This window comes from Zalophus californianus, chromosome 16 (genome assembly GCF_009762305.2).
Source record: "Zalophus californianus isolate mZalCal1 chromosome 16, mZalCal1.pri.v2, whole genome shotgun sequence".
In the NCBI taxonomy this organism is placed as follows: Eukaryota; Metazoa; Chordata; class Mammalia; order Carnivora; family Otariidae; genus Zalophus; species Zalophus californianus.
The window spans coordinates 59,262,488-59,285,977 of NC_045610.1; the positions used below are offsets into that span (position 1 = coordinate 59,262,488).

The 23,490-nt window shown below is 52.1% G+C and overlaps 1 protein-coding gene across 5 annotated transcripts in view; it reads right to left on the reverse strand.

The window, feature by feature from the left end:
* CYTH1 (cytohesin 1) overlaps positions 1 to 23,490 on the reverse strand; it is a 78,694-nt gene that overhangs the window by 18,749 nt on the left and 36,455 nt on the right. For 2 of the 5 annotated variants that reach the window (XM_027625016.1, XM_027625014.1), the window contains 2 exons: positions 1,862 to 1,944; positions 449 to 513 (listed from right to left, as the gene is read on the reverse strand). In XM_027625016.1, the coding sequence (XP_027480817.1) occupies positions 449 to 513; positions 1,862 to 1,944 (148 nt within the window). Of the gene's footprint in view, positions 1 to 448; positions 514 to 1,861; positions 1,945 to 11,586; positions 11,822 to 20,697; positions 20,838 to 22,535; positions 22,915 to 23,490 lie in introns of those variants that run through there. The other 3 variants (XM_027625015.2, XM_027625018.2, XM_027625017.1) reach the window with 3 other exon arrangements.

Here is a 23,490-nt window from a genome sequence, read left to right on the forward strand (position 1 = left end):
CAATGCCCATGTCCACGCTCTGCTCCCAAGTCTAGGGGAGGCACAAGCAAGCCCCCTGTGGCCCCCAGACACAGCTGGGCGATCCAGCCTTCAAAAATGGTGCGAGCAGCGTTAAGCTTTTCCTTGACACAAAGGAAAAGCACAAACTCTGAAACGCAAACACCGTGGATAGCAGAGGAAAGAAACACCAGTTCACACAGTCATTTAAGGGCTGTTTCAGGTTTTGGGGGCCTTCGGAGTTCTCTGGTTCAACGTCTGCAATAATGTGAGAGGCCCTCACCTGCTGGAGCCCCTGCACTGACGGGGGGAGGACAGAAAACATGGTGACGCGTGTGCTTGCTAGGGACCGAGGACAGAAAGTGCTCCCTCCGTTCACAGGCCGCAAGCACAGGCCGGTGCTTGGCGAGGTTGCAGCCACACCACCCAGCGACCAGCTGGACAGACTCACCTTTCTTCTGTGGACCCGAGGTTTTCAATTTCATTAGCTACCTCTGCTATCTCATCCTTGAGCCTCTACAAAACAGACAGTCCAGAATTACCAGGAGGGGCCGAAGCAAGTGAGAGGAGCCCCTCTAACAGCTCACATAACTCCCTCCATCCAAAAATAAGATAAAATAAACCAAAATGAAATAAAATAAGACAAACCAGAAAAAAAAATCTTTAACATTTGGAAAATTCATTTATTCGACAAATATTTATTGCGCTCCTACCAGATAGTACACATTCCAGGGAATCCACAGGTAAAAAAGGTAGCTCCTGACTTCAAGGAGTTTATGTCTAGGGAAGCTTTATAATCACAGACACTATGTAAGATACGTATTTTTCCACTGAAAGGTGGCTGCCTCGATCGGTCGATCAGAGCATCTCGGCAGCCTGCGAAGGAGTGTGCTTGAAGAGTCAGGATGAATGAATGACCCACACACCCAGCCTGCCAGGCCAGAGGCGCTTGGGCTGGGACAACACTGCCGCCCAGCGGCGGGCAACGGGAACATCCAACCCAAGCTCCAGCTTACACCCCCGCCCTGCCACAGGTGGGCAAACCCTCCGAATGGACAGTCCCGGTGAAGGCGGCTTCGCGTGAAGAACTGCTAAGATTTCCTAGCATTTGCCAGTGAAATAGGAATCAAAGAATTAGTGCAAATGATCAAATCATACTGAAGCCAACACTGGAGCAAGTCTTTCCACAGTCTGCAGCTTTGGGGTTCCAGGGTATGTCCCCTCCCTCCCCTCCCCACCCCCGAGCTCCCAAATGTTTTACAAAGAATTCTACGAGAACAACATCTGCTGCCCCAAGGGCTAAAATAATCCAACCAATGGCTTCTATGACTTATGTCCTACAAAGCTTCGCAGTTACGCAAAACATCTTCGAAACACTGATGAAACAGCGCTCGCTGGTGAAGCATCTCTAGGGAACAGGGCCTCATTTAACCCTGACAGCAACCTACCAACAGGTGCTGTCATTCTTATCTCACAGCTGAAGAGGCTGAAGTTCAAAGAACCCTTTTAGCTGAGATCACTCCTCTGGGAAGAGGCAGAGCCAGGACCGGACGTGGGTCTAGCTTAACCCGAAGCCCGCGTTCCAAGCACCTGAGCCCTCACCCATGCCCCACTCGGCAGTGAGAACCCTGCTTGGGAGTCAGGGGGCCTAGGGTCACCTTGTTCTGACAAGTGACCGACTGGGTGAGGGCTTCACAAACCAGCTAGCCTCAGCTTCCCTCTTCTCACCGGTGAAACCAAGGTGACTGTCAGGAACTACACTCTGCTCAGAGCTGGGCTAGGGTCCACCCAGCAGATGTCACGAGGAGGCTCTGCAGAACAGGACGTCCGTCACACCGCACCCGTCACCGCTGTGACCGCCTACCTGAATGTCAGCCAGTAGCTCCTGCTTTCTCCGCCGGATGTTCTCCAGTTCCTGACGCTCCTCTACAGTCAGGTCACTGGGCACTACAGGAAAGGAGGGAAAAGTTACTAAGAAAGCTTTACCTCACCAAAAATAAACAGACTCCAGAGACCACGAAAGGACAAGGACACCACGGAAGAAACCAGAAGCCCACTTTGGAAATGGGGACAGCTCTGGCCCCCATTCTCCCTCAGCTTCACCAAAGGAAGAAAGCACCCTGCTCACAGAGAAAAGCTCGCTGAAGGAGCACTTGCCATGGAAACAAGAGAGAACAGGCAGCCTGAGGTCGGACGAGGCTGGCCAGGGATAAGAGGGCACTGTCAGCTGAGCCCTGGCCGTCTTCAGCCCTGACGGCGGGGACACTTCAGGCCCCCCCGGTGAGCCCGTGTCTCGCAGCCTCAGCCCCCTCACTGGACCCCCGCCCCTGACCGGAACCCACTTCCACGACTCCCTGAAAGTGGGGAGGGGGTGGTGCTTGCAGAACAACATGAACACTTTGTGCCATTTCTGGAGGGGGAGGGGACAGACTAGACATGGACAGAGAAAAAAATCTAGAAGGATATACCCCAACTGAGCACTTAGCTCTAAGGACTGGGTTACGGAGACTCTGCTCTCTGCTTTACACGCTTCTGACTATGTTTTCACGAGCTCTCATCCTGAGAACAGAGTCACTGAGTTCCCGGTCACAGTTCCCACCACGAGGCGCGTCCCCCTCCGAGGCTGCACCTCCTCACCTGTAAGAACAGGGGCTTGGGACAACAGCCCCCTCAGAGGACCCTTCTGAACGTGCTGGGCAAAACCACGCGGTCAAAGGGGAACACAAGCACTCGTGTCTGGAAAACCGGGGCTCAAATCTGGGCTCCAACCCGCCACACACCACGTAGGGGCGGCCTTACACAAGTCAGCCCATCCGGGCCCCGCGTCATCAGCAGAAAAGCAGGCACACACCACCGCAGGCTGGTGTACGGTCGGAGTCCACCAGAGAAAGTGCCTCAGAGCCCACCTGGGGCTTCACGGGAGCTGCAAACTGTTGGGTCCTATTTCCTTCTGGGCAAAAGCGAAAGGCACCGGTGTGACCGGATGGAAGGGGCAGCACAAGGATGCTTCTAGACTCGGCAGGGGCCCGCACGAGTTAGAACCGCACCGTGAGATATGGCGGCCACCAAGCACCTGAAACGTGACCAGGCCAGATTGAGGTGGACTGTACGTATAAAATACACGCCAGACTTTATTCGAAAAGGTAAAATATCTCCTTAATAATATTTTATGTTGATTACACATTGAACTCATTACTTGATAAATAAAATATACTATTTTAATTGATCTCATGTGGGCTATGAGAAAGTAACGCTGCATTTTGTGGCTCAGACTACATTTCTACTAGACAGCATGGACCTGGGACAACAGCTCTGCTTGAAAGTGCAGGACCCACAGCTCTCCTTCTGTGACACTGAGACTTTACTGCATTCAGAGACCAGTTACTTGCCCCAAATATTTCATAAAAATCATGGAAGACAACAACAGTGTAGAAACAACAGACAGTGAGGTCTACGGCACAGGTAAACTACCCCCATTAGATCAGCTGGCTTTTTCACATGGGCTGCACACCCGGCACGGAGCCCAACGCGGGGCTTGAAGCCACAGCCCTGAGCCCCAGACCTGAGCCGAGACCAAGAGTTGGACACTCAACCAACTAAGCCACCCAGGTGCCCCTAACTTTTCTTTTTTTTACCCAGCGTTCCCCCGACCCTCCTCTAGAAAACTGTCTTTTAAACTTCCCCAAGATGCACTAAAAAAATGCATTTGCTATCACAACCCGATCTTCTCCATACACAACAGCACCAGAAATGTACCTTCTTCATGTGACAGCCACTGACATTTTCTATCATTCTACCCTTCGTTTTCTTCACAGTGGCTGTGAAGGTGTCCCAGCCTAACTCAGGCTCTGAGTCCTACAGTAGGAAGCACCAACGTCAGAGGCTGGAGGGTTCCGGCGGACGACGGAAAGCCAGCCCAGGTCACCTTCTGACAGTGACCTCACTGCATCACTGGGAACTCAAGGGCTGCCTGAGCAGCTGGGCCAGTGACAAGTCAGCTCTAGTTAGAGCGAACGCCACTCTGAGAAACAACACAGACTCCGTTCTCGAGAAAAGCACACACACTTAAAGGAGTTTATTCCAGTTTTTCCGGATTTCACAGAGCAGATTTTCTAGTCCATGAAGACTAGAAGATCCCTTTCAGAAATAATTTCCTCAGGTTCTAGGAGACAAATATTCATTCTAACATAACATGGTTTTGAAAATTTGAGGCAAAAGTTCATTTTTAATAGCTGTTCCATGGGGGAGAATAACCAGGCTGTGCTTGTGAAGCCAGAGACGGCTTAACCAGACCAACGCATCCCTACCCAAGCGGAGGCGAGACTAAGGCCCTCGGAATGAGGCTGATGAAAAACAGACCCAGCACGTAGAAAATTTACATCTCAAGACTTGCTGTGCGCCCCGAGAAACCAATGTTTCTCATTCCAGATTGGGAAATCTCTCTGGTTGCTTTCTTTCGAGAACCTCAGCACCCACCCAGTCCAGGTTAGCATTCACACATGACCATTCTTCGAGGTCACTATCCAGTTTCTGTGTTACAAGTTCAGAACGTACAGCCGGGCAGCCGATCCCCCACCTGCCAAGATACTATTTTAGAAACAGTAAAGGAACTTTTTAAAAGCTATAAACCTACAACATCAAAAAGTCCAGGGAGAGGACCGACTGGCAGAAGAGATTTCAACTAACTTCTGGGACAGACAGAGCAGAGTGTCAACTCCTCCTGGAAGGCAAACTCTGCGGGCGCAGGGGCCTCAGGTGCCCATCACGGCCGTGTCTGCAGAGCCCGGCACGGTGCCTGACACAGCATAGGCTGTGAATGTCTGTGCCCTCGGCCTAACAAAACAACTGAGCGGGCAGCTGAGCCGGGAGACCTGGTACTGCCCTTACAGCAAAGTCGGTTCACACCCAGCCAGACGAAAGCAGAGCCTCACTACACACGAGGTCCGCCCCACACACGGAGCTCCCATTTAACCTACTATCCATTGCATCTTTCTTACACCCACAGAGATGGCGGAACCTACAGGCCAAATGAGAACCAGCAAGGAAGGGAACAGAAAACCCACCCTGGAGCAGAACTAAAGAAAACTTCAAAAGAACAGAAAACTCTGGAAAAGGGACAGTTAAACAATACACTCCTGGAAATTAAGCCTATTTTTGTCCGTCGGCCTCCCCCTATCAAAAAGGGGTTAAAAGATAAAGGTGAGGCACCTGCAGGATAAAGAGCAAAAAAGACTTGAAGACAGAAGCAGAAATGGACTCACTCAGGAAAAGTCATTGTAAAAATTCAGAAGTTGGAGAATTCAAGATGACCCTAAGGCCTCCGTGAGCAGGAAGAGAAAGGAGGCGGCCGGCGCAACAGGGGACTGGGAGACAGGGGAGCGGCTTTCGAGGGTCTAAATAAAAATGACTTCGACCCTAGAATTAATTCACAGTCATTGTGGAGGACAAAACAGAATCATTGCAGGCACAGGAGGACTCAAAGTTTAGCTCCTTCAGGAGGAGGAAGATGCGCGCCCAAGGACGGGGAAGGAGCAGCCCCGGGAGCCCGAGAACACACACGCTCTTGTGCGTGGACAGGAAGCCGACCAACCGCCCGCAAGCAGCTCATCCCAGCGAAGGAATGGGAAGACAACGGAGATGTATTTATAATATGCGGAGGCACCACGGGGCCTTCTCTCAACAGAATAAAGAGGATCACTGGAAACAGAGCAACAACTGAAGGGCATCATGAGCCAGCCCCCGCCGACAGCGTTCAGGGGAGGCGAGAGAGCAGAGTGCACTGGTCAGTGCTGGGAACGGCTCCCGAGAGAGCTCCAGGCTGAGGAGCAAGTACATCCTTGTAGGTGCTGTGCACGCTTGTCAACTTCTAGAGTCAACCTGCAGACGCAGCATGAAGGCTAATCTCAATCACGCCTTATCGTTGGTGAAGGCCAGAGCCAGGGAGCAAACGGAAAGGTTGGGGGGGGGGGTCCCCACGGCGCCTGCTTACAAAAGCAGGGACAGAAGTAAAAGATCAATGAACAAGAAAATGAAATTGTAAATATGCGTATGGAAGTTCCAAAAGTGAAAACAAAGGCTAAAACTGATAAACCATCAAAAATGGACAGCAAGAGTGTGAAGGAGAATGATGTGACGTGGAAGAGGTCAAGAGACCATCTCCAACTTGATAAAATCATCAGTGGGATGAGAATATTAATATGCACTTGGCAGCATCTACCACAAGATAAAAGCCAGAAAAAGTTAATTACTAGCGGTTGCTTCTGGGGAATGGGTCTGGGAATAGAGAGATGGGTCCTATGAATACCTGTTTTAAAAAAAATACACGTAGGTACTACTGCATTTTTTAAAGAGATTTTATTTATTTATTTATTTGAAAGACAGAGAGTGCGCACAAGAGAGCCTGAGGTGGGGCCGGGCAGAGGGAGAGGGAGAAGCAGGCTCCCCGCTGAGCAGGGGGCCCAGGGCGCCAGGACCAGGACCTGAGCCCTCCAGGTGCCCCAGTAGTACTGCACTTTTAAAATGAAAAATAAAAATGTTCATCTATGGTTCCTAGAAAAGACAGGCCTTCTACGTCCTGGCGGTCAGAAGGAGGCAGCGGCTGGCTAATTTGCAGTGAGAATAAACAAGACGTGTATTCACAAATGCTTCAATGCGGTCTCCTGACATTAACCACAGGATCTCTAAACCCCCGCTGCATTCCACCCTTAGCCACCTTAAATCACGGCGCTGCTTGCCTTAGGGTTCAGCAAACCATCTGAGAACTTCTTTTAAAGAAGGGCAGGTTTCCATCTCACCTTTCTAGAGTTCTTCCCTGAGACCAGGAAAAATCCAGCACCCTAACACACATACCTACCGTGCTTAAACTCATGGAGGTAAGGTCACCTCGTCACTTCAAGCCCTCACTCGCACTGCCCAGGAGGAAAGTAAATGCCATGGAGAAAATGCTTCACTTCACTTAACAGCAGAAAGAATCAAAACCGTGGCTGGAGAGGGAGAGGGGTGAGCGACCCCCAGGATCCCAGGATCAGGCAGGCCGAGGCCGGGGCAGGAAGGGAAGGCACAGCTGCGCACACCCCCCCCCCCCACTCCCCGCGTGCCTGAAAAAGCAGCCTGGGCCCCAGGAAGGGCACGTACCAGTGCCGTGGCTTTCGCTCGAAGCCATGAGGGTTAAACTGCAGAAGCTCGGCTGATGGGCCAGATGGCAAAGAAACAAACAACTCCCCCCTCCCCCGGCTGCCACGCGCTGCAGCCACGCTTCTGTGCCAGGAAGCCGGCTAGGCCCCCTTCTCCCGAAAAGAATGGCAACCAGGGAGGCAGCAGCCCCAGTACAAAAGATGGGGAGCAGAGTGCCTGGGGGTCTAGAGGCCTCAGGAATTCTCCTGCAAAGGTTAATTTACAAGGTGTCCCCCTTCCAGCAAGGGGGCCAGTCCAGTCCCTCCTCAGTCCCTTGCAGGGGTTCCACTTCAATGGATGGGATTAGAGTGCGGACAAGGGACCATTGTGCTCAGCTGTGAATAGAAAAGCCACACAAGGGAAGCTTCCATTTATTTCTTTATTTAAATGTTGCTCTGCAGATTTTACCAGTCGGCAGAAGCCCAGAGCTGAAATGTGCTCCATCCAGCACATACAAAGGAGGACTGTCTTAAAGGGACAGCTCCCATAAACAAGCACATGGCGGCAATCAAGCTCCGCTCAGCTGCTCCCCTTTCGGCCGCTCCCCACCCCCACCCCCCACCCCCAGCAGCCAGGAGCAGGTGCCCAGCGATCCGCCATGAAGTTCAATCGAAAAAGCAGTTCTTCTGAGAGCAGTTTCTGCTCAGCAGGAACACAGGCAGCCGCCTGCCAAAATGGACCACTCAGTCCTACATCCCCGGGAGTGTTAAAGATGTGCTTTAGGACCAAGACACCACTCTCAGAGGTCATCGAGCAATACCAGGTCCCTCTGCCTAGCTCTAAAACACACCACTTGCCTTGTTTTTCCAACCATAATCATCAACCATCGCCCTTTTTATATATAGCCCCTGCCTTTCAGTGGATAAGAGGGGTCCAAATTTAAACCAGCACAGGAGGGAAATGTTTTAAGAAGTGAGGTCAGGAATCTAGAAAGGTCCTTCCTTTCCCCCACTCCTGGAGAAGGTAAACAGACAGGAGAGAACACCCTAGTCCAAGTTCCCACCCGGGCCAGGGAGGGCATCAGTGTCCAGACACTCTCCTGGCTCTCCGGTGTACCGGTACCAGAGGTACCCTGTGGAATAAGCAAGGCCAAACCCTTTACAGACGTGTATGTTTTATGAAACTGAAAACACACAGCCTCAGACACCTAACTGTAAGCCCCAGCTGAAATAGAAGCAGCAGTGGCAAAGTAAAGTACCAGGCTTTCTTATACCCTCTCTAGAAACTGCTACCAGCTCTAGAGAGAACACAGCTATTTACAAACAGCTTTCGGGCTCAAGAGTGCAAATCTGGGAAACTGTTTGGGAGTGAAGTCCAGAGACTTAAAGGTCAAAGGGCCTGCATTTACCAACCTTGTACTTGTGCAGATCCTACCAGTTAGATGCCTCAAGCTGCCCCACCCTATGGGGGTGAGTCATCTGGTCTCCCAGGAAATCCCAGTGACTTACAATGTGAAAGATTCAAGAGACTAGACAGAACTCAGGCGTTGGAGACCAACATTTAGCAAACTTCCACAAAACTCTCCATTCCAAGCTGACGTTGGTATACCTGGGGGATAAGGACGCAACCAACATCCACAGCATCTCTCAGGTAAAGGGCAACACAGGGATATGGAAAACAAACAGCTGTAATGACTAAGGAACTGCAAGGAAAGCCTCAGATTCAGAGACAGGCCTCAGGACAGCCAGCATGACCAGAGGGCAAGGCAGGGAAAACAAGAGCTCACAGACAGGACCAAAGCCCGAAACTCGGTGGCACCATGAGCCAACAGTGCCTACGATCACGTCCGACCTTTATACAAAGTCTGCAAACTTTAGAAAACCAATGACTTTTCCTTCCTCCTAAGTCAAGACCATGGCAATCCTTTCTAAAACTGAATACAGTATTATTCCACCTCGAGAAGGAAGGAAAGCCTGACGCCTGCTACAGCACAGATGAAGCTTGAGGACAGCATGCTCAGTGAAATCAGCCAGTCATAAAAGGCCACATGCTGTAGGATTCCACTCCTGTGAGGTCCCCAGAGCAGCCAAATTCCAGAGACACAGAGTAGGATGGAGGCTGCTAGGGGCTGGGGGTAGGGAGCTGGGGAGGTGGTGCTGACTGGGGATGGAGTTTCCGTTTTACAAGATGGAAACTTCTGAAGACTGGTTGCACAACACTGTGAATATCCATAACGCTACTGAACCGTATGCTTAAAATGATAAATTTTATTTTGCATGTACTTTACCATAATTAAAAATAAACTAAACATACAAAAAGTTAATAGCAGTATCTTGACTTCCTGATTTCTGCTTACTGTACTCGTCTCCCCTGACACAAAGCATCTCACCACCAATTTATGGCCTAGGAGATTTTATTTTTTAAAAGATTTATTTATTTATTAGAGAGACAGGTGGGGAGAAAGTGGAGGGAGCGGCAGAGGGAGAGACAGTCTCAACCAGACTCTGAGCTGAGTGCAGGGCTCAATCTCATGACCCTGAGATCACGATCTGAGCCGAAACCAAGAAGCTCAACTGACGGAGCCAGCCACCCAGGCGACCCCGCCTCGATTTTAAAGGAATTTGCGTACAAATCGTGGACCAGAAAGAGTGAAATGCTAGTGAAATTAGCATGTGGCTCCCATAACTGATATTCAACGCAGAGAAGCCAGAGGCTCCTTCTAGCAAACTGCCAACGCGAAAATTTACTCTTCCAGTTTAAATTCTTTCCATATAAAAGCCACCCAGTCTCCTACTTAGGAGGAAAGACAGCTACATTAATGATTTTATTACCATTTTCTGCATCTTTAAGAAAAACTCTGTTCTCACCTCAGTCTTGGAGCCGGCTCATCTAACCACTGCCTGAATGACTCAAGCCTCCTTAGTCCAGAGGAGAAGCTACCTGGGGTTGGGGGCGGGAGGGGGGACACCTGCTGGGGGCTTTCCTCGCCTAGGTAGTTCTGGGGTCTCAGGCCAACCACCACCTCACGCTGCCCCAAATGGAATGGGCCTGTCAACATCACAGCCCTTCTCAAATGAGAGAACACGTATGATACAGCCCCACAGATGCCCAGCCGGCTCAGTCGGTGGGTGATCTCAGGACTGTGAGTCTGAGCCCCACGCTGGGTATAGAGATTACTTAAAAATAAAAGCTTTATTAAAAAAAAAAAAAAAAAACAACCCAAACAGCCCCATAAACTGTTTTAGAAAAAACAAGGTATTCTATCATCTTACCTTACACACAGAAGGGAACTGACACATTTTATCTAATAAATCCTAAAACTCCAGCAGTAACCAGCCAACCAAAGGGAAATGAGGTCGTAGTAAAAGGGACAAAGTCATAATATTCTATCCTAAAAGTTTGGTTTAGAAAAACAAAATTAACATCTGCTTTCAATTAAAGGTAAAAAACTAGAAAACAATCGTTTAAAAACCCTCTCCACCTTTTCTAAAGCCTGGCAGTGGTAAGATCTGATCCAGCTGCAGTTTTGCAGCAGGATTCTTCCTGGCATTCAGACTTCCAGTCTCTGTCTGCAAAGCTGTTTTTGGAAAGGATCACAGGAACGGAAAGCAAGAGCTGGAAGCAGCTCAACAGGGGAGAACCATTTTCTCGCCTGGCCTCCTTGAGACGGAGGCAGAGTGCTCAGCTCTCGGGGAAAGCCTGGGAATTCCCTACCCCACCAGACAGACCAAGTCATCTGTGCTTGCCCCCCTTTCTCCTGAGGGAAGGGACTCCAGACCCCCCTCCCCCAGCTGCAGTCACCCTCCGCTCCCTCCCGCCGCACAGCTGTGCGGCCACACCCCTTTCAGTCCAGAACAGGGGCTGGGGGGGGGGGGGGGAGTAAGTCAGTTCTCTCTCACTTCACCTGTTCCTAAAACCTATTTGTATGCCAGCTCTTCGTAAAACCCTTCATTTTTTGGCACACTAAACCATTCTCGGTCCGTCTAATCACGGGAATGGGCCTCTAGGATCAAATGAAATGTGCAATTCCAACTCCTTTTCTGGGCGTATTGCTGGAAGGAGGGCTACCCAAACCCAGGAATGGTTCCAAAGTACTCAGAGTCAAACAGAAACTCACGGGGTGGGTCCAGAGGGGAGAGGATCGCCCTGAGTCTGTCTCTCTGCTTCCTGCTGTCACTGAAGCAGGGCCACCAAAATTGGTGATCGGCTTGTTCCCAAACCTCAGGCCTAGAAGAAACCACACTGAATATTTGAACATCTACCTCCAAGGAGCCAGTGGAAAAACCCTAGGAGGAGAGAACAGAACGCAAAACCACAAGGCAGTCATGCAGAGAGCCAGCCGCTGCGCGCACCTGCTCGGCGGCGCGCACCCGCTCGGTGGCGCGCACGGTGGACAGGCTGGCAGCAAAGCATAATAGAGCGGGGTCCGCATACTCTGCAGGATGCTCTCCACGCACCATCCACCCGGCCTCTTACCCAAGGCGTGTCCCCTCTCCTGCAGCCCCCGTCAAAGCCTGGGAAGCTGGCAGCTCTCCGCTTCAGAGGCCATGGTGGGCTGACACGGCGACCGCACCGTCCCAGGCTCCCGGGTGCCCCCACTGCCCCAGGTGGACGGAGGGATGGAGCAAGCACAGCATGTGTGCCGGCACAGCCAGGGCAGAGGAGGCAGCGAGGAAACAAAAGCCAAGTGGAAACCGAGGGTGGAGAGGGCGCCGAGCCTGGCGGGGACAGAGATGGCCGCAGAGCTGCCGCCCGGCTGACACTTGGCTGTGCCGCTCAGCTCAGCTCCTCGCAGGCGTATTTCCATGAATGCAATCACAGCCGGCCCCTCCTACTACCCCCCACGCGGCCTCCCGGGGGAGGGGTGCACTGTCGCCTGCAGACTGCACTTGCTTTTTTCCCACCCCGGGAAGCAGACGGCGGATGGCGGCTGTACGGGGAGGGTGTTAACCCTTCCTTTAGGTGCCCTCTCAGTACTGAGTGGATAAGCCACGGGGCTGGCCCACGGGGGGAGGCTGTTCCATCACGCTCGGCGCTGGGCCACCCCCTCCTCTTGCTCTGCACCCCAGGAGCAGGCGGTGATGCTGACCAGGCTGCACCGGTGCTCTGGGGCCCCGCGTCTCCACACAGGTGTGTTCCGGCCTTTCTAGCAGAGGGCTGGCCTCCCACTTGGTCACCAGAGGCGGCAACATCACATTCCAGCACATTCTGGTTAGGAGGAGCTCAGTGGGCTGATCTCGGGACAATACCATAAGGTGGCCGGTGACAAGAAACCTCACTGCGGCCCCAGAGCAGCGACTCCCAGCTCAGAGGGCCCAGGGACAAGCCAAGGGTACCGTTAGACACACAGACTTGGCCCCCCAGACCCCAGGACGTGGGTTCCATGTTAGATCGGAACATGCGGCTGCCTTTGACGAGTAAGGGAGGAGACATAAGGTTCTAAAAGCAAGTGCCGAACAGGCACAGAGGAAAAAGAGAAGAGAGACCGTGACACCAGATCAGGGCTCTCTGACCCCAGCACAGCTGACCTTCCGGTGGGTCACTCTCCGTCACAGGGGCGTCCTGGGCAAAGCAGGATGTGGAGCTGAGAGCCCCCACCACCTCACCTCCAGATGTGACAACCAAAAGTGTCTCCAGACACTGCCAGATGTCCCCTGGAAGGCAAAGCTGCCTTGCTTAAAAACCACTGCTCCAGATAAACAACAAAGGAGAAAACAAACACCCCCAACGCCCTCCCCTGACTTCCAGTCTTCAGTCCTGAGGAAGCTGCTGAGAGGAGGCACCCCTGCAAGGCCTGGCCCCAGCCCACCCCTCGCTGTGCTAACACGGGCTCCGAGCCCTGGGGATCCCTGGTCACAGGATGGGGTCACCAGACCTCACCCAAATATCCCAACCCTGTGGCGCCAGCCTACGTCTTTGAAGAAACAGCCTTAATGTGAACAATTTGATTTTTGTGTCAAAGCGGCAGTTCTCATCTGTAGGAATCATACCAGGTCTATGAGAAAGAAACCTTAAAATTATTTATGAACTCTTTGTTTTAGGCTGCAAAAGGAAACCAGCTTTCAACGGAGGCGCAGACTGCGAGTCCCCACCTAACACACTCCCGCCATCTAGTAAGCCACCCCGCTCCCACCCGCCCGCCGGGGGAGGGGCCCCTGGCACCACAAGAATTCTCACTCCCAGCCTCTCTTCACTTCCTCCTTGTGTTTAGGGGCTCATCCTCACCATCCCTCAGGAGCCACCACTCACAGGAAGACTCCGGGGCCACGGTGGCCAGGCTCCCCTCCCAGCTTTACACGAGCTGACCATCACCTCAACATCTCAATCCGCGCTCCCTCTCTCTGTCTGCTCGTGCGGTTTACCATCTGGCGATGCGCTGTCCTACCACCGGTCTCATCTGTCCAGCAATATCTCCTACTCTAAGTGTAAAACCAGGGCTGTGTCCCCTGCTCTGAGGCAACATTACTGGGTTTTACAGAAATACACACACAGCAGGGATTTACAGATCCCAGCAGGTGACTGCTGACCTCTCACCTCCTGTGCAACACTCAGGCAGAATGCACCAGGCTCACTGCGCCTCACTTTACCACACCCTTTACCAACTACTGAGCAATCAGAGGATCTACAGCTGGGCTTTACCTGCAGTGTGGGAACCTGGGCAAAGGTTCAGCTTGAATCCGGGCCGTAGGCGGCTGGGAGCAAAGCCCACAATAGTCAATTCTCAGCACAGACAATACGACCCAAGACGTGAGCAGACAAGAAGTGAGAGGAAAAAGCTACCAGCAGAAAGTCTGCACTGTGGCCTTCCCCGTGTATAAAGAAGACAGATGCTAAAATAAATAGCCCCATAATCAAGCTCATGAAATCACAGTGATCAAACACAAAGACCATTTGCAGGCTAGCTAGTCATCTCAGGAAATCCACCAAGAGAGAGAATAAAAGTTTTTAAAAATGGTTTTCTCAGACTGTTGTAAATTCAACAATCTTAAAAAAAAAAAAAAGCGTACCACCCATAAACGAGGCACCCTATTAGTTACTGTAGAAGATACAGAGATGGTTAAGACACAGTTTCAGCCCCCAAAGAGCTTACATGCTACTATTCCCTTCGAAGGAAAAAGCATCAGGCAGGTCCATGCGAGGACACTTGCGTCAGGTGCTGGCCACGTACCAGAGGGCTCCACACAGGAGCCGAGGCTGGAGCCTGCTCTGAAGGTTGGAGCCAGCAAGGAGAGGGCACTCCAGGCTGGGGAGAGTGACAGTCGCACAGGGGAAGGGGGAGAACACTCTGGAGAGGTGGGGAGAAGCTGGAGCCACACTGTGTCCTCTGACTCTGACATGAAGACCTCTGGATTCTGCCCCTCCCACTGGCTCCCAGTGGCTCCCAGCTCCAACCAGCACGCTGGGTGTGACAGCGCTCCTGCACAGAGCTCACATCCTGCCCTGCTCCCTCCCTTGAGGCCTCAGGCACACAGAGCCAGCCCCCCGGACCCGGACCCTGCAGGACCCTCCACCAAGTGCGCAGGGGGAGTCTGCAGCACTTCCTCTATTTGAGCCATAACTTCTGAGGTGGAGATAAATTCAGATCTTTGAATTCATCAAGGGCGCAAGTGTGCTAATCCTCGGCATGAGGCACTGCCAGCCCCAGTGGACCTGGGCAAAGGCCCCACGCACCAGCACCCATAACGGGCAGAGAGCCTGGTTCTCAATCTCCCCTTCTTGTCACATGGCAACTGAGGCACAGACCTCTAACAGTTGTACTCCATTCCTGACACTTAAACGTGCTTAATTTTTCTTTAGTAAAAGCTAGAAGCATAAATACTTCTTGCAAGAGGCAAAGACTGACATCTGTTCCCATGGAGAAGGGCCTGAAGATCTCTTGAGAGAGCAGTTTCTCCTCTAACCGCAAAGCAGAAAAACCTGGCTCCCAGAACCAGACACTGACCCTTATCGGAGCTGCCCAGGGTCCAGAGAAGGTTTTCTGCAGTCTGAGAGAAGCTGAGGAGGGCCTGGAGGCACCGGCCTGGGCACCCACCTTCTGCATCCCGGCCGGTCGTGGCGGCCACTCACGGGCAGGGTGAAGCTGGGGCAGGCACAGAGGGCCCAGCCGCGGGAACGGGGGCACCCTCCCAGCGCCAGCGCAGGCCCAGGGCTGTATGCGCTCTGTTCTGAGAGGCTGCTCTCGGGGTCCTCCACCTCCTGCCCTTGCAGAGGGCATGGCCGAGTGGGGAGCAGGGCTGCAGGGAGGACAGCAATGAGGCAGCAGCAGGGGGTGGACCAAAGCTCAGTGCCACGTTCTCTGCCCTTCAAGACCCCGGGGGGCACTTCTCCTTCTCCAAAATGAGCTTGGGAGGCGACGTGATCCATAAGGGAGTGGTGGGTGTGGCTGTGAATTCCTGACACCAGGAAGGTCTCTGGTGGCCTTCCTCCAGTACAAACAGATCCTCACCTCTTGGCTGTTATCCTGGAGGGTATGTTGTGATTGGTTTCTCTGGACAAATGCCCTTCTACCCCCAAACCCTCAGAGCCAGCACGTGCCCTGCCAGCCTCTCACACGGGCAGGACAGAGTCACCAGGAAAACAAAGGGAGACCTGAGCAGAGGTGGGAAGACCCCAGCAGGAGAGGTCTCTCAGTGTATACGTCACAGGTCCTAAAAATAATACATCACCAACAAGATTTTTACAGAAATGATACAAATGAAGTGATAATAAAGTTCTTATGAAAAAGTTTATATATGGATAGTCCGGAAAAGTATGAAGGAGAAAAAAGGTGACGTGAGGGAGTCACTCCTGGAGACTGATGCGCGAGGCTCGGTGACGGGAGACAGCACAAGGGACGCTCGAGAGATGCTGACCCACCTGGTGGCGCTTCAGGTCACATGGTCTCAGGAAGTACAGACACACAAATATAAAGAAAGGTGGGATTTTCAGCCCATGGTGGTGGGGCAATAAGCCAGCAAGCCACTTGGGGGAAGACTAAGCTGAATGCCTACCTTATTTATATCAACATAAATTCTAGGTGAATCACAGATTTTAATGTAGAGAAAGAAACCATCAAAATTCTAGGGGCGCCTGGGTGGCTCAGTCAGTTAAGTGCCTGCCTTCAGCTCAGGTCATGATCTCAGGATCCTGGGATCAAGCCCCGCATCGGGCTCCCTGCTCAGTGGGGAGCCTGCTTCTCCCCGCTTATGTTCTCTGTTGTTATCTCTCTCTGTCCCTGTCTCTCTAATAAATAAATAAAATCTTAAAAAAAAAAAGAAACCATCAAAATTCTAGAATAAAGCACGATGACTATGGTCATGGTCTTGGAGAGTGTGTTTCCTGCATTAAAATGAAAGGCTTCTGAGTAGAAAATGAAGCCTGGCCAGCTAAAGGTAAACAGCCAGGACAGCAAATATGCAAAGCATGTGCCAAGGGTTAGCTTCTTCAATTCACAGGGAGAGCAGCATGAAGCCCAGTAAGACAAAGACCAACACCACTGGCAAAGGACACAAAAGCAGATACGAGAGAAAAACACACATGGCCAAACACGGAAAGATGCTTGAACTCTCTAAAAACAAAAAATTTAAAATGTGCCAATTAGAACATGAAGACCATACTGCTCTCCATCAGTCGGGCAGAAATTAAATGTCTGATGACACGGGGGACCCTGACAAGGGCGTGGGGCCACATGGGCGGCCAGGGGCGTGTAACCTGGCACCACATTTCTGCCCTACCAAAGCTCAAAAGCCACGTACCTTTCCATTCAGCACTTCCATTTACGAACTGACCCAACCGACATCCCCCGGAAACTGCAAAAGTTAAAAACTACTTAAACACTATGTGGTCACGAGAAAGAGGGAGCTGATCTGTGAGTGATTGTCTAGAAAATTCTCTAAGACATACTCAGTGCGACAGGGAACCACGGAACAGCAGGTGCACACACACACAGACTCTGGGAGGGACGTACCTGAGGCTGGGCGCAGACCCTCCTCAGAGACGAGGGGTGCGGACGCCTCACGGTCTACCTCTCTGAATATCAAGATCCGTAACTAAGGCAACGCTTTTTTGTTTGTTTGTTTGTTTTTAAGGTTTTATTTATTTATTTGTCAGAATGAGAAAGAGAGAGAGCACGAGCAGGAGGAGGAGCGGTGGGGAGAGGGAAAAGCAGGCTCCCCGCTGAGCAAACAGCCTGACACGGGGCTCCATCCCAGGACCCCAAGTTCATGACCTGAGCCCAAGGCAGACACTCAATTGACTGAGCCACCCAGGCGCCCCTCAGGCACCGTTTTACATTGACGTTTCTATTCATAGAAAATACGGACATGCCACCAGTCATTTACCCCCAAATATTTGCTAAGATTGATGCCTAAATACTTCTTTTGTGGAAAAAGCACACTTGGATTCTGCTCAAATGCCTTCTTAGTGCCCGCTGTAACTACACCGTTCTAAAGTGGTTTCATATGTGGGACTCCATCTGAAGTCTATGCATCGGTGTCCTGAACTCTTTTTTTTTTTTAAAGATTTTATTTATTTATTCATGAGAGACAGAGAGAGAGAGAGAGAGAGAGGCAGAGGCAGAGGGAGAAGGAGACTCCCCGTTGAGCAGGGAGCCCAATGCGGGACTTGATCCCAGGACCCTGGGATCCTGACCTGAGCCGAAGGCAGACGCTCAGCCGACTGAGCCACCCAGGTGTCCCAGTGTCCTGAACTCTTAACAGAAAATACAAAAAGAAAAGAGACTTTAGACACCAGAAAGAAAAGAGATGCAGAAAAGCCACTGACTAGGAAAAGAAATTTACCGTCTCTTTCTCAAGTCAGAAGCTGAGCTTTCGTGACTGCGCTGTGTGGGGGGGAGGGGTGTACTGGGGTGCGTGCTGACCCCCAGCAGAGCTGACCCGCCTGTCTCCACTTCCCCCAGTGTGTCACCTGCACCTATGGAGCCAGGCACAGCACGTCCTCGGGAGACGCACGCGGGAGGTCACGAGACCGCCATGCCCTCGCAGTGCTCTTGAACGTGAGCTCCTGGCTGGGTCTGACATCCCTCCGGGAGCCGCGCTGACACCGCACGGTGGCAGAGCTGACTGGGCTAGACCCGGTCACTGCTGAGGCTGTCCGAGTCCGAGACCACACTGCGTTTAGGGACCGTCCCAGCTGCAGCTCCTCAGAGGGCAACCAGGAGCGCCCACGCAGCCGCAAGAGTCTGTTTCTGACAAGGAAATCTCAGCCAAGTGGACAACAAGCAGTAGAGGAGCAGAGGGGAGAATGATGAGAATCTCGTCACACTGCCTTCGGAGCGTTGTCCAGACGCAAGGGAAAAGTGAGGACCTGAAGGTCCAGCCCTCCATTCCTCAACCAGAAGCAAACTGCAGGCAGGTTCCACAGCCCCCACCACATACTTCAGTGAACCTTCCAGAACCACAGAGGTTGTTGACAACACCTGGAATGTCCTCGCCTCCACTGACCACTCTGTACACTGATGAGGGCCCTTAAGGCCCAGTGCTGGGCCTGCCAAGACCCCCAATACCTGCCTTTTCTTTCGACCAGTGCTGGCTCCTGAGACTATCCTGTCTGCTGCCTCTGTCGCACCCGCACCCGCCTGCTGGACTCGGGGCCCTGTGCTTCCGTAAGAGGGGACTTGGAGGCTGTGGAAAGGCTCAGGTGACAGTACAAGTCCGCTTTCTCAGAGGAGCAGAACCCAAGCCTCGTTTCTGCTCACCTTCGTAAAAAAGGAAAGGGCAGTTCTGATCCCCTCACGACGACACTATGAGCGTTCATGTCCGGTGTGCTCACAGGGGGGCCGATGAAATTCGGACCAGAGCGAGTCCCCTTCAACACCTGTCACAGCGGATGGTGAGGCAGGTCTGCAGGGAAGCGCTCCTGCTTCAAAATAAAGATGCCACCGTTTTGACTCTGCAAAATACAAACTCAACCCCCAGGGAAGGGAGCGAGAACTATCTGTGGGAGTATTCATTTCTAGTTACGGCACTTTAGCTTTCCCCTTCCTGCGTGCCTCACGCTAAGCAGTTTGCCCACCACAAGCCTGGCACAATCATGGGAATGCACTACGAGGACAAGGCCAGGCGCTGAGTCAACGGCAGGGGTAGTATTTTAGTGGTCACCTGGGAATCCAGTATCCTGGTGGGGAGGCACTCTACTTAATTCTATCCCACACATCTTCCTATAAATAATAGGATTTTGGGGCGCCTGGGTGACTCAGTCGTTAAGCGTCTGCCTTCGGCTCAGGTCATGATCCCAGGGTCCTGGGATTGAGGCCCGCATCGGGCTCCCTGCTCGGCGGGAAGCCTGCTTCTCCCTCTCCCACTCCCTCTGTTTGTGTTCCCTCTTTCGCTGTGTCTCTCTCTCAAATAAATAAAATCTTTAAAAAGAAAAACTTTAAAAAGTTTGGTATTTCTGTTCGCCAGCATCAGTCAGAAAATATTTTATAAAAATATACCACTGATAATGTCTACCCCCCCCAAAAAAGACACATGCAAAAAAATAAAATATTTGCATGACCTTTATGGAGAAAATTGTAAAACTCTGTGGAAAGACATCAAAGAAGACCTATTTAACTGGAGAGATAAAACTAATGGACAGGGGCGCCTGGGTGGCTCAGTCGTTAAGCATCTGCCTTTGGCTCAGGTCATGATCCCAGGGTCCTGGGATTGAGCCCCGCATCCGACTCCCTGCTTGCAGAAGGCCTGCTTCTCCCTCTCCCACTCCCCCTGCTTGTGTTCCCCCCTCACTGTCTCTCTCTGTCAAATAAATAAAAGCTTTAAAAATAACAATAATAATAAATAAATAATAGGATTTTACACTCACATAGAATCTCACAGCTTAAAATGTTTCTTTTTTGTTTCCGTTTTAATTTGGACTCAACAACAAAGTCCAGCTATCAACTTTGCATATTTCCTGACAACGAACGAGGCACTGTTACCTCCAGTTTTACAGACGAGGGAGGACTTACTGAGCAGACACACTCTACTAACAGACAGAGCCCAATTCAAACTCACTGGCTGAGTGCTCAGCTCTTTATTTTCTCTTACTGGAATAATCAGATTCACTTCAGCTCAACATTTATTGAGTATCTGCCCAGGCCCATCCTGTGCTCGGAGCTCAGATTTAAATAGCTCCAGCCCCTGTCCTGCACAGAACACCAAGGCCAGAGGGGGAGGCGCACGGGCCTGGAGCTACAGCACCTGCGGCCACTGGGGCCATGCACACGCGGGCCTCGGAGGACGCCCGGGGACACCAAGGGGGCTCAGATAGGTCAAGCCTCTGAGCCAGGACTTGGAAGGACACATGGATTCTCCAAATGGAGAGGCACAGACCAATGTGGACACACATACCAAGCAAGGCAAGGGGGCCGAGAAGCGGGTGGGTGCCTGGGGCCAGGGCCCAGGATGCATCAGGACAGGGCTGGCACCGGAAGAGAGCCCAGCACCAGCCTGCGAGGGCCTCGTGTTCTACCCGCCAGGGAGCTTGGCTTCCAGCCCAAAGGAAAGGCTCAAGGGCGAATCAAGGGGGACTAAGCATTGAAGAAATCGGATTAGTGCAGCAGGAAAACATCTCACTTCTTTAGAGACATTTTTCAAAACCCCCACTTACCCTTTCCTAGGCGTGCTCATCGGGTCCTATGGACCTAGGAAGGGCGGCTCTGTGAGGAATGTAAAGCTGACGCTCATCCCGCCCTGGGATCTTGGGGACCTGCCAGAGCCAAGTCCATTTGCTCCCTTGACTTTTACGCCTGCCCGAGTGCCATTTCTGCATCTCATTGTGATCCCTACGGGACCTGTTTTAGCAGCAGTTTAAAGGGCAACAATGCTGGCCTCCCGAGTCCCAGGCAGATGCCAGGACAAAGCGCTCCTGGGAGGGGTGAGGGAAATGAGAGCGGCCGGCAGTTCCTGAAGGTGACTCATTCCAAGCAAAGCTGCCCAGGAATCCTGTCTCCGAGCTCTAAGTCCCCAGCCCCAAAATGGCGCCCCACTCTCGTCGCAGCCGGTGAACGGTGCATGTTGGATGTCAGGGCCTCCAGGACAGCTGGAGGCCGGTGACACAGGACCCCCTGAGTCGGCCTCTCAAGTGACTCTTCCGTGGGGCCTCCTGGTGGGTCTGAGGCCAGGCTCCCCGGGAAAGACCAGCAGCACGCAAGGGGGAACGCGCGGCACGGTGACCAGCGGTCACAGTCTGCTCGGGCCAGGCTCACACCTACTGTCCTGAATCATCAGTAAAGCATCCTCTCCCTCTCTCAAAAGCATCCCCTTTCCCACGAGAGGCCTTGCCTACTGTGGACTCACCCGGCAGATACAGCACCTCCCGTGTGGGTGGCTCAGCGCTAACACAGAACCGCCTCTCTTCACTGCCCCCTCTCCCGTGCACAAGTATTATCATAAGCACCTCTGTGCCCCTCTCTCCCCAAGCCTGTCACACGTGCTACAGCCTTCCAAGTCACCCCATGGATGTGGTCCAGGATAAGCTGCACTTAGAGGTGAAACTTGAACATGTATTTTATAGCGAACCCGATAAGGAAAAGCATAACACTGCTCCCCAAAACTTGTTATAACTTTCCCAAAATCTACCTTGAAATATTGCATAATATTTACTTCAAACTTACTCATACCATTCGTTACTAACTACAAAGCAGTACACATTTTACTGTTCTGTCTTAATGGCATTAAAACATTGCCATCTAGTGCGGGCGTCACAAAATAGACACACATCCACGCGCAAAACTGCTGTGACTTACAGGGTCCAGAAGCCCTGACTCAAGGGGCTCCCACAGTTCTTCTGCAGGGTCCTTAGGGATTTATAAGCCCCCCAGTTTGTCATCCCTGCCCTCAGAGCTGTCTTGCCGTGTGGGTGTGGAAAGGATAAAGGAAGTTTACAGACACCACAGGGCCCCCCCAGTCTTTACTGACACCAAAAAAGGAAGGTCAGACAAACCCTGCACATTCCCTCCGATTCACTTGGCTTCATCAAGACGGGTGCCCAGCAATGCTGTCAGCCTGGGCTCTGTGACGCCCCCACTTTTCACCGTCACGCTCGGTCTGGGTGCGTGTGACCGCAGAGCTCCGGGCGGACTGGACTCCGAGCCAGGAAACGCTCACGCTATCTCTGCGGACTCGGGCTCTGCGGAGAAGCACCCAGGGTGCTCTCTACTGAAAAGCCGAGGCTGGGGCCGGGGGCGGGGGGGGGGGGGGGCCGGGGAGGGGGGCACTTCTTTGGTTTAAAAACACACTGAGTTACACACAGGCACACGCAAACCTCAGCTCCCGAGCCCCTGGCGCACTCTCCAGTCGTTCTCCTGAAAACACTGAGGAAGAGCCAGAGTCTGGGCGGCTGCTCCTTCCCGAAAGGCAGTAAAACTGTCATCACAGGAGGTCACATAGCGATCAAGAGCCACAACCCCCACTCGGGGCACCCAGGCAAGGGGGACAGGGACTCACCATCCTCCGTGGTGGTTGTAAGGACCATCTTTCCCGTCACAGCAGGACCCTGGAGGTTGCTGGATGTTGTTCTTCAAAGGAGCACTGGACAAAGTGTCCCTGGGCGGGGGTGGGGGGGCCGGGTGGGGCTGGACTACCTGTGGGCCGTAGGCCGCCACCAGGACAGCTCAGCGCTCCTTCCTGAACTCCAGAGCCAATGAGCCTCCAGCGGCAGAGGCGTCACGGCCACCACCCAGTTCCTGAAGTCAAGCCCAAGGAGTAGTTAACCGCCTCCTCCCTGGAAGCATCTTGGGCTTGAGTCTGAGGACTCGGCTGGCGGCACTTGCACTCTTTCCTCAGATTCAACCAGAGCTATGGACAGAGCTAGGTGCCATTTCTCTCTTCATTTTGCGAGCACTTTCTTAGAATAGAATCACGTAAAGTCCCAGCGCTCACAACAAGGTGACAGCACATTTCCAAAGAGAATGACTAAGAGATCGCAATCATTATGGTATGCTATGAGGTCACAGGCTAAAAGGAGAAGGCAGATTTTGGAGGGGGGAGAAAAAAAGCCAAGGGTAACATTTCCAATATAAGTTCAATTTTATCTCCATTCTATTTTCTACTGTGTCGTACCAAACTGTTTGTTTCCGCATACTCTTATTATATTCAAGATACATGTTTGTTACTGAAACCAGATTAACAAGGGAGGGAAAAAGCCTTAATCCCATCACGTAGAGATAACCACTGATGAAATTTTGATATATATTATTTATATTCTTCCAGATATTTGTTTTTTTTATTTTTTATAAAGTTTCTTTAAAATTTTATTCACTTTTTTTTGAGAGAGAGAGAGAGAGAGAATGACAGAGAGCATGAGAGAGGGGAGGGTCAGAGGGAGAAGCAGACTCCCCGCTGAGCAGGGAGCCCGATGCAGGACTCGATCCTGGGACTCCGGGATCATGACCTGAGCCGA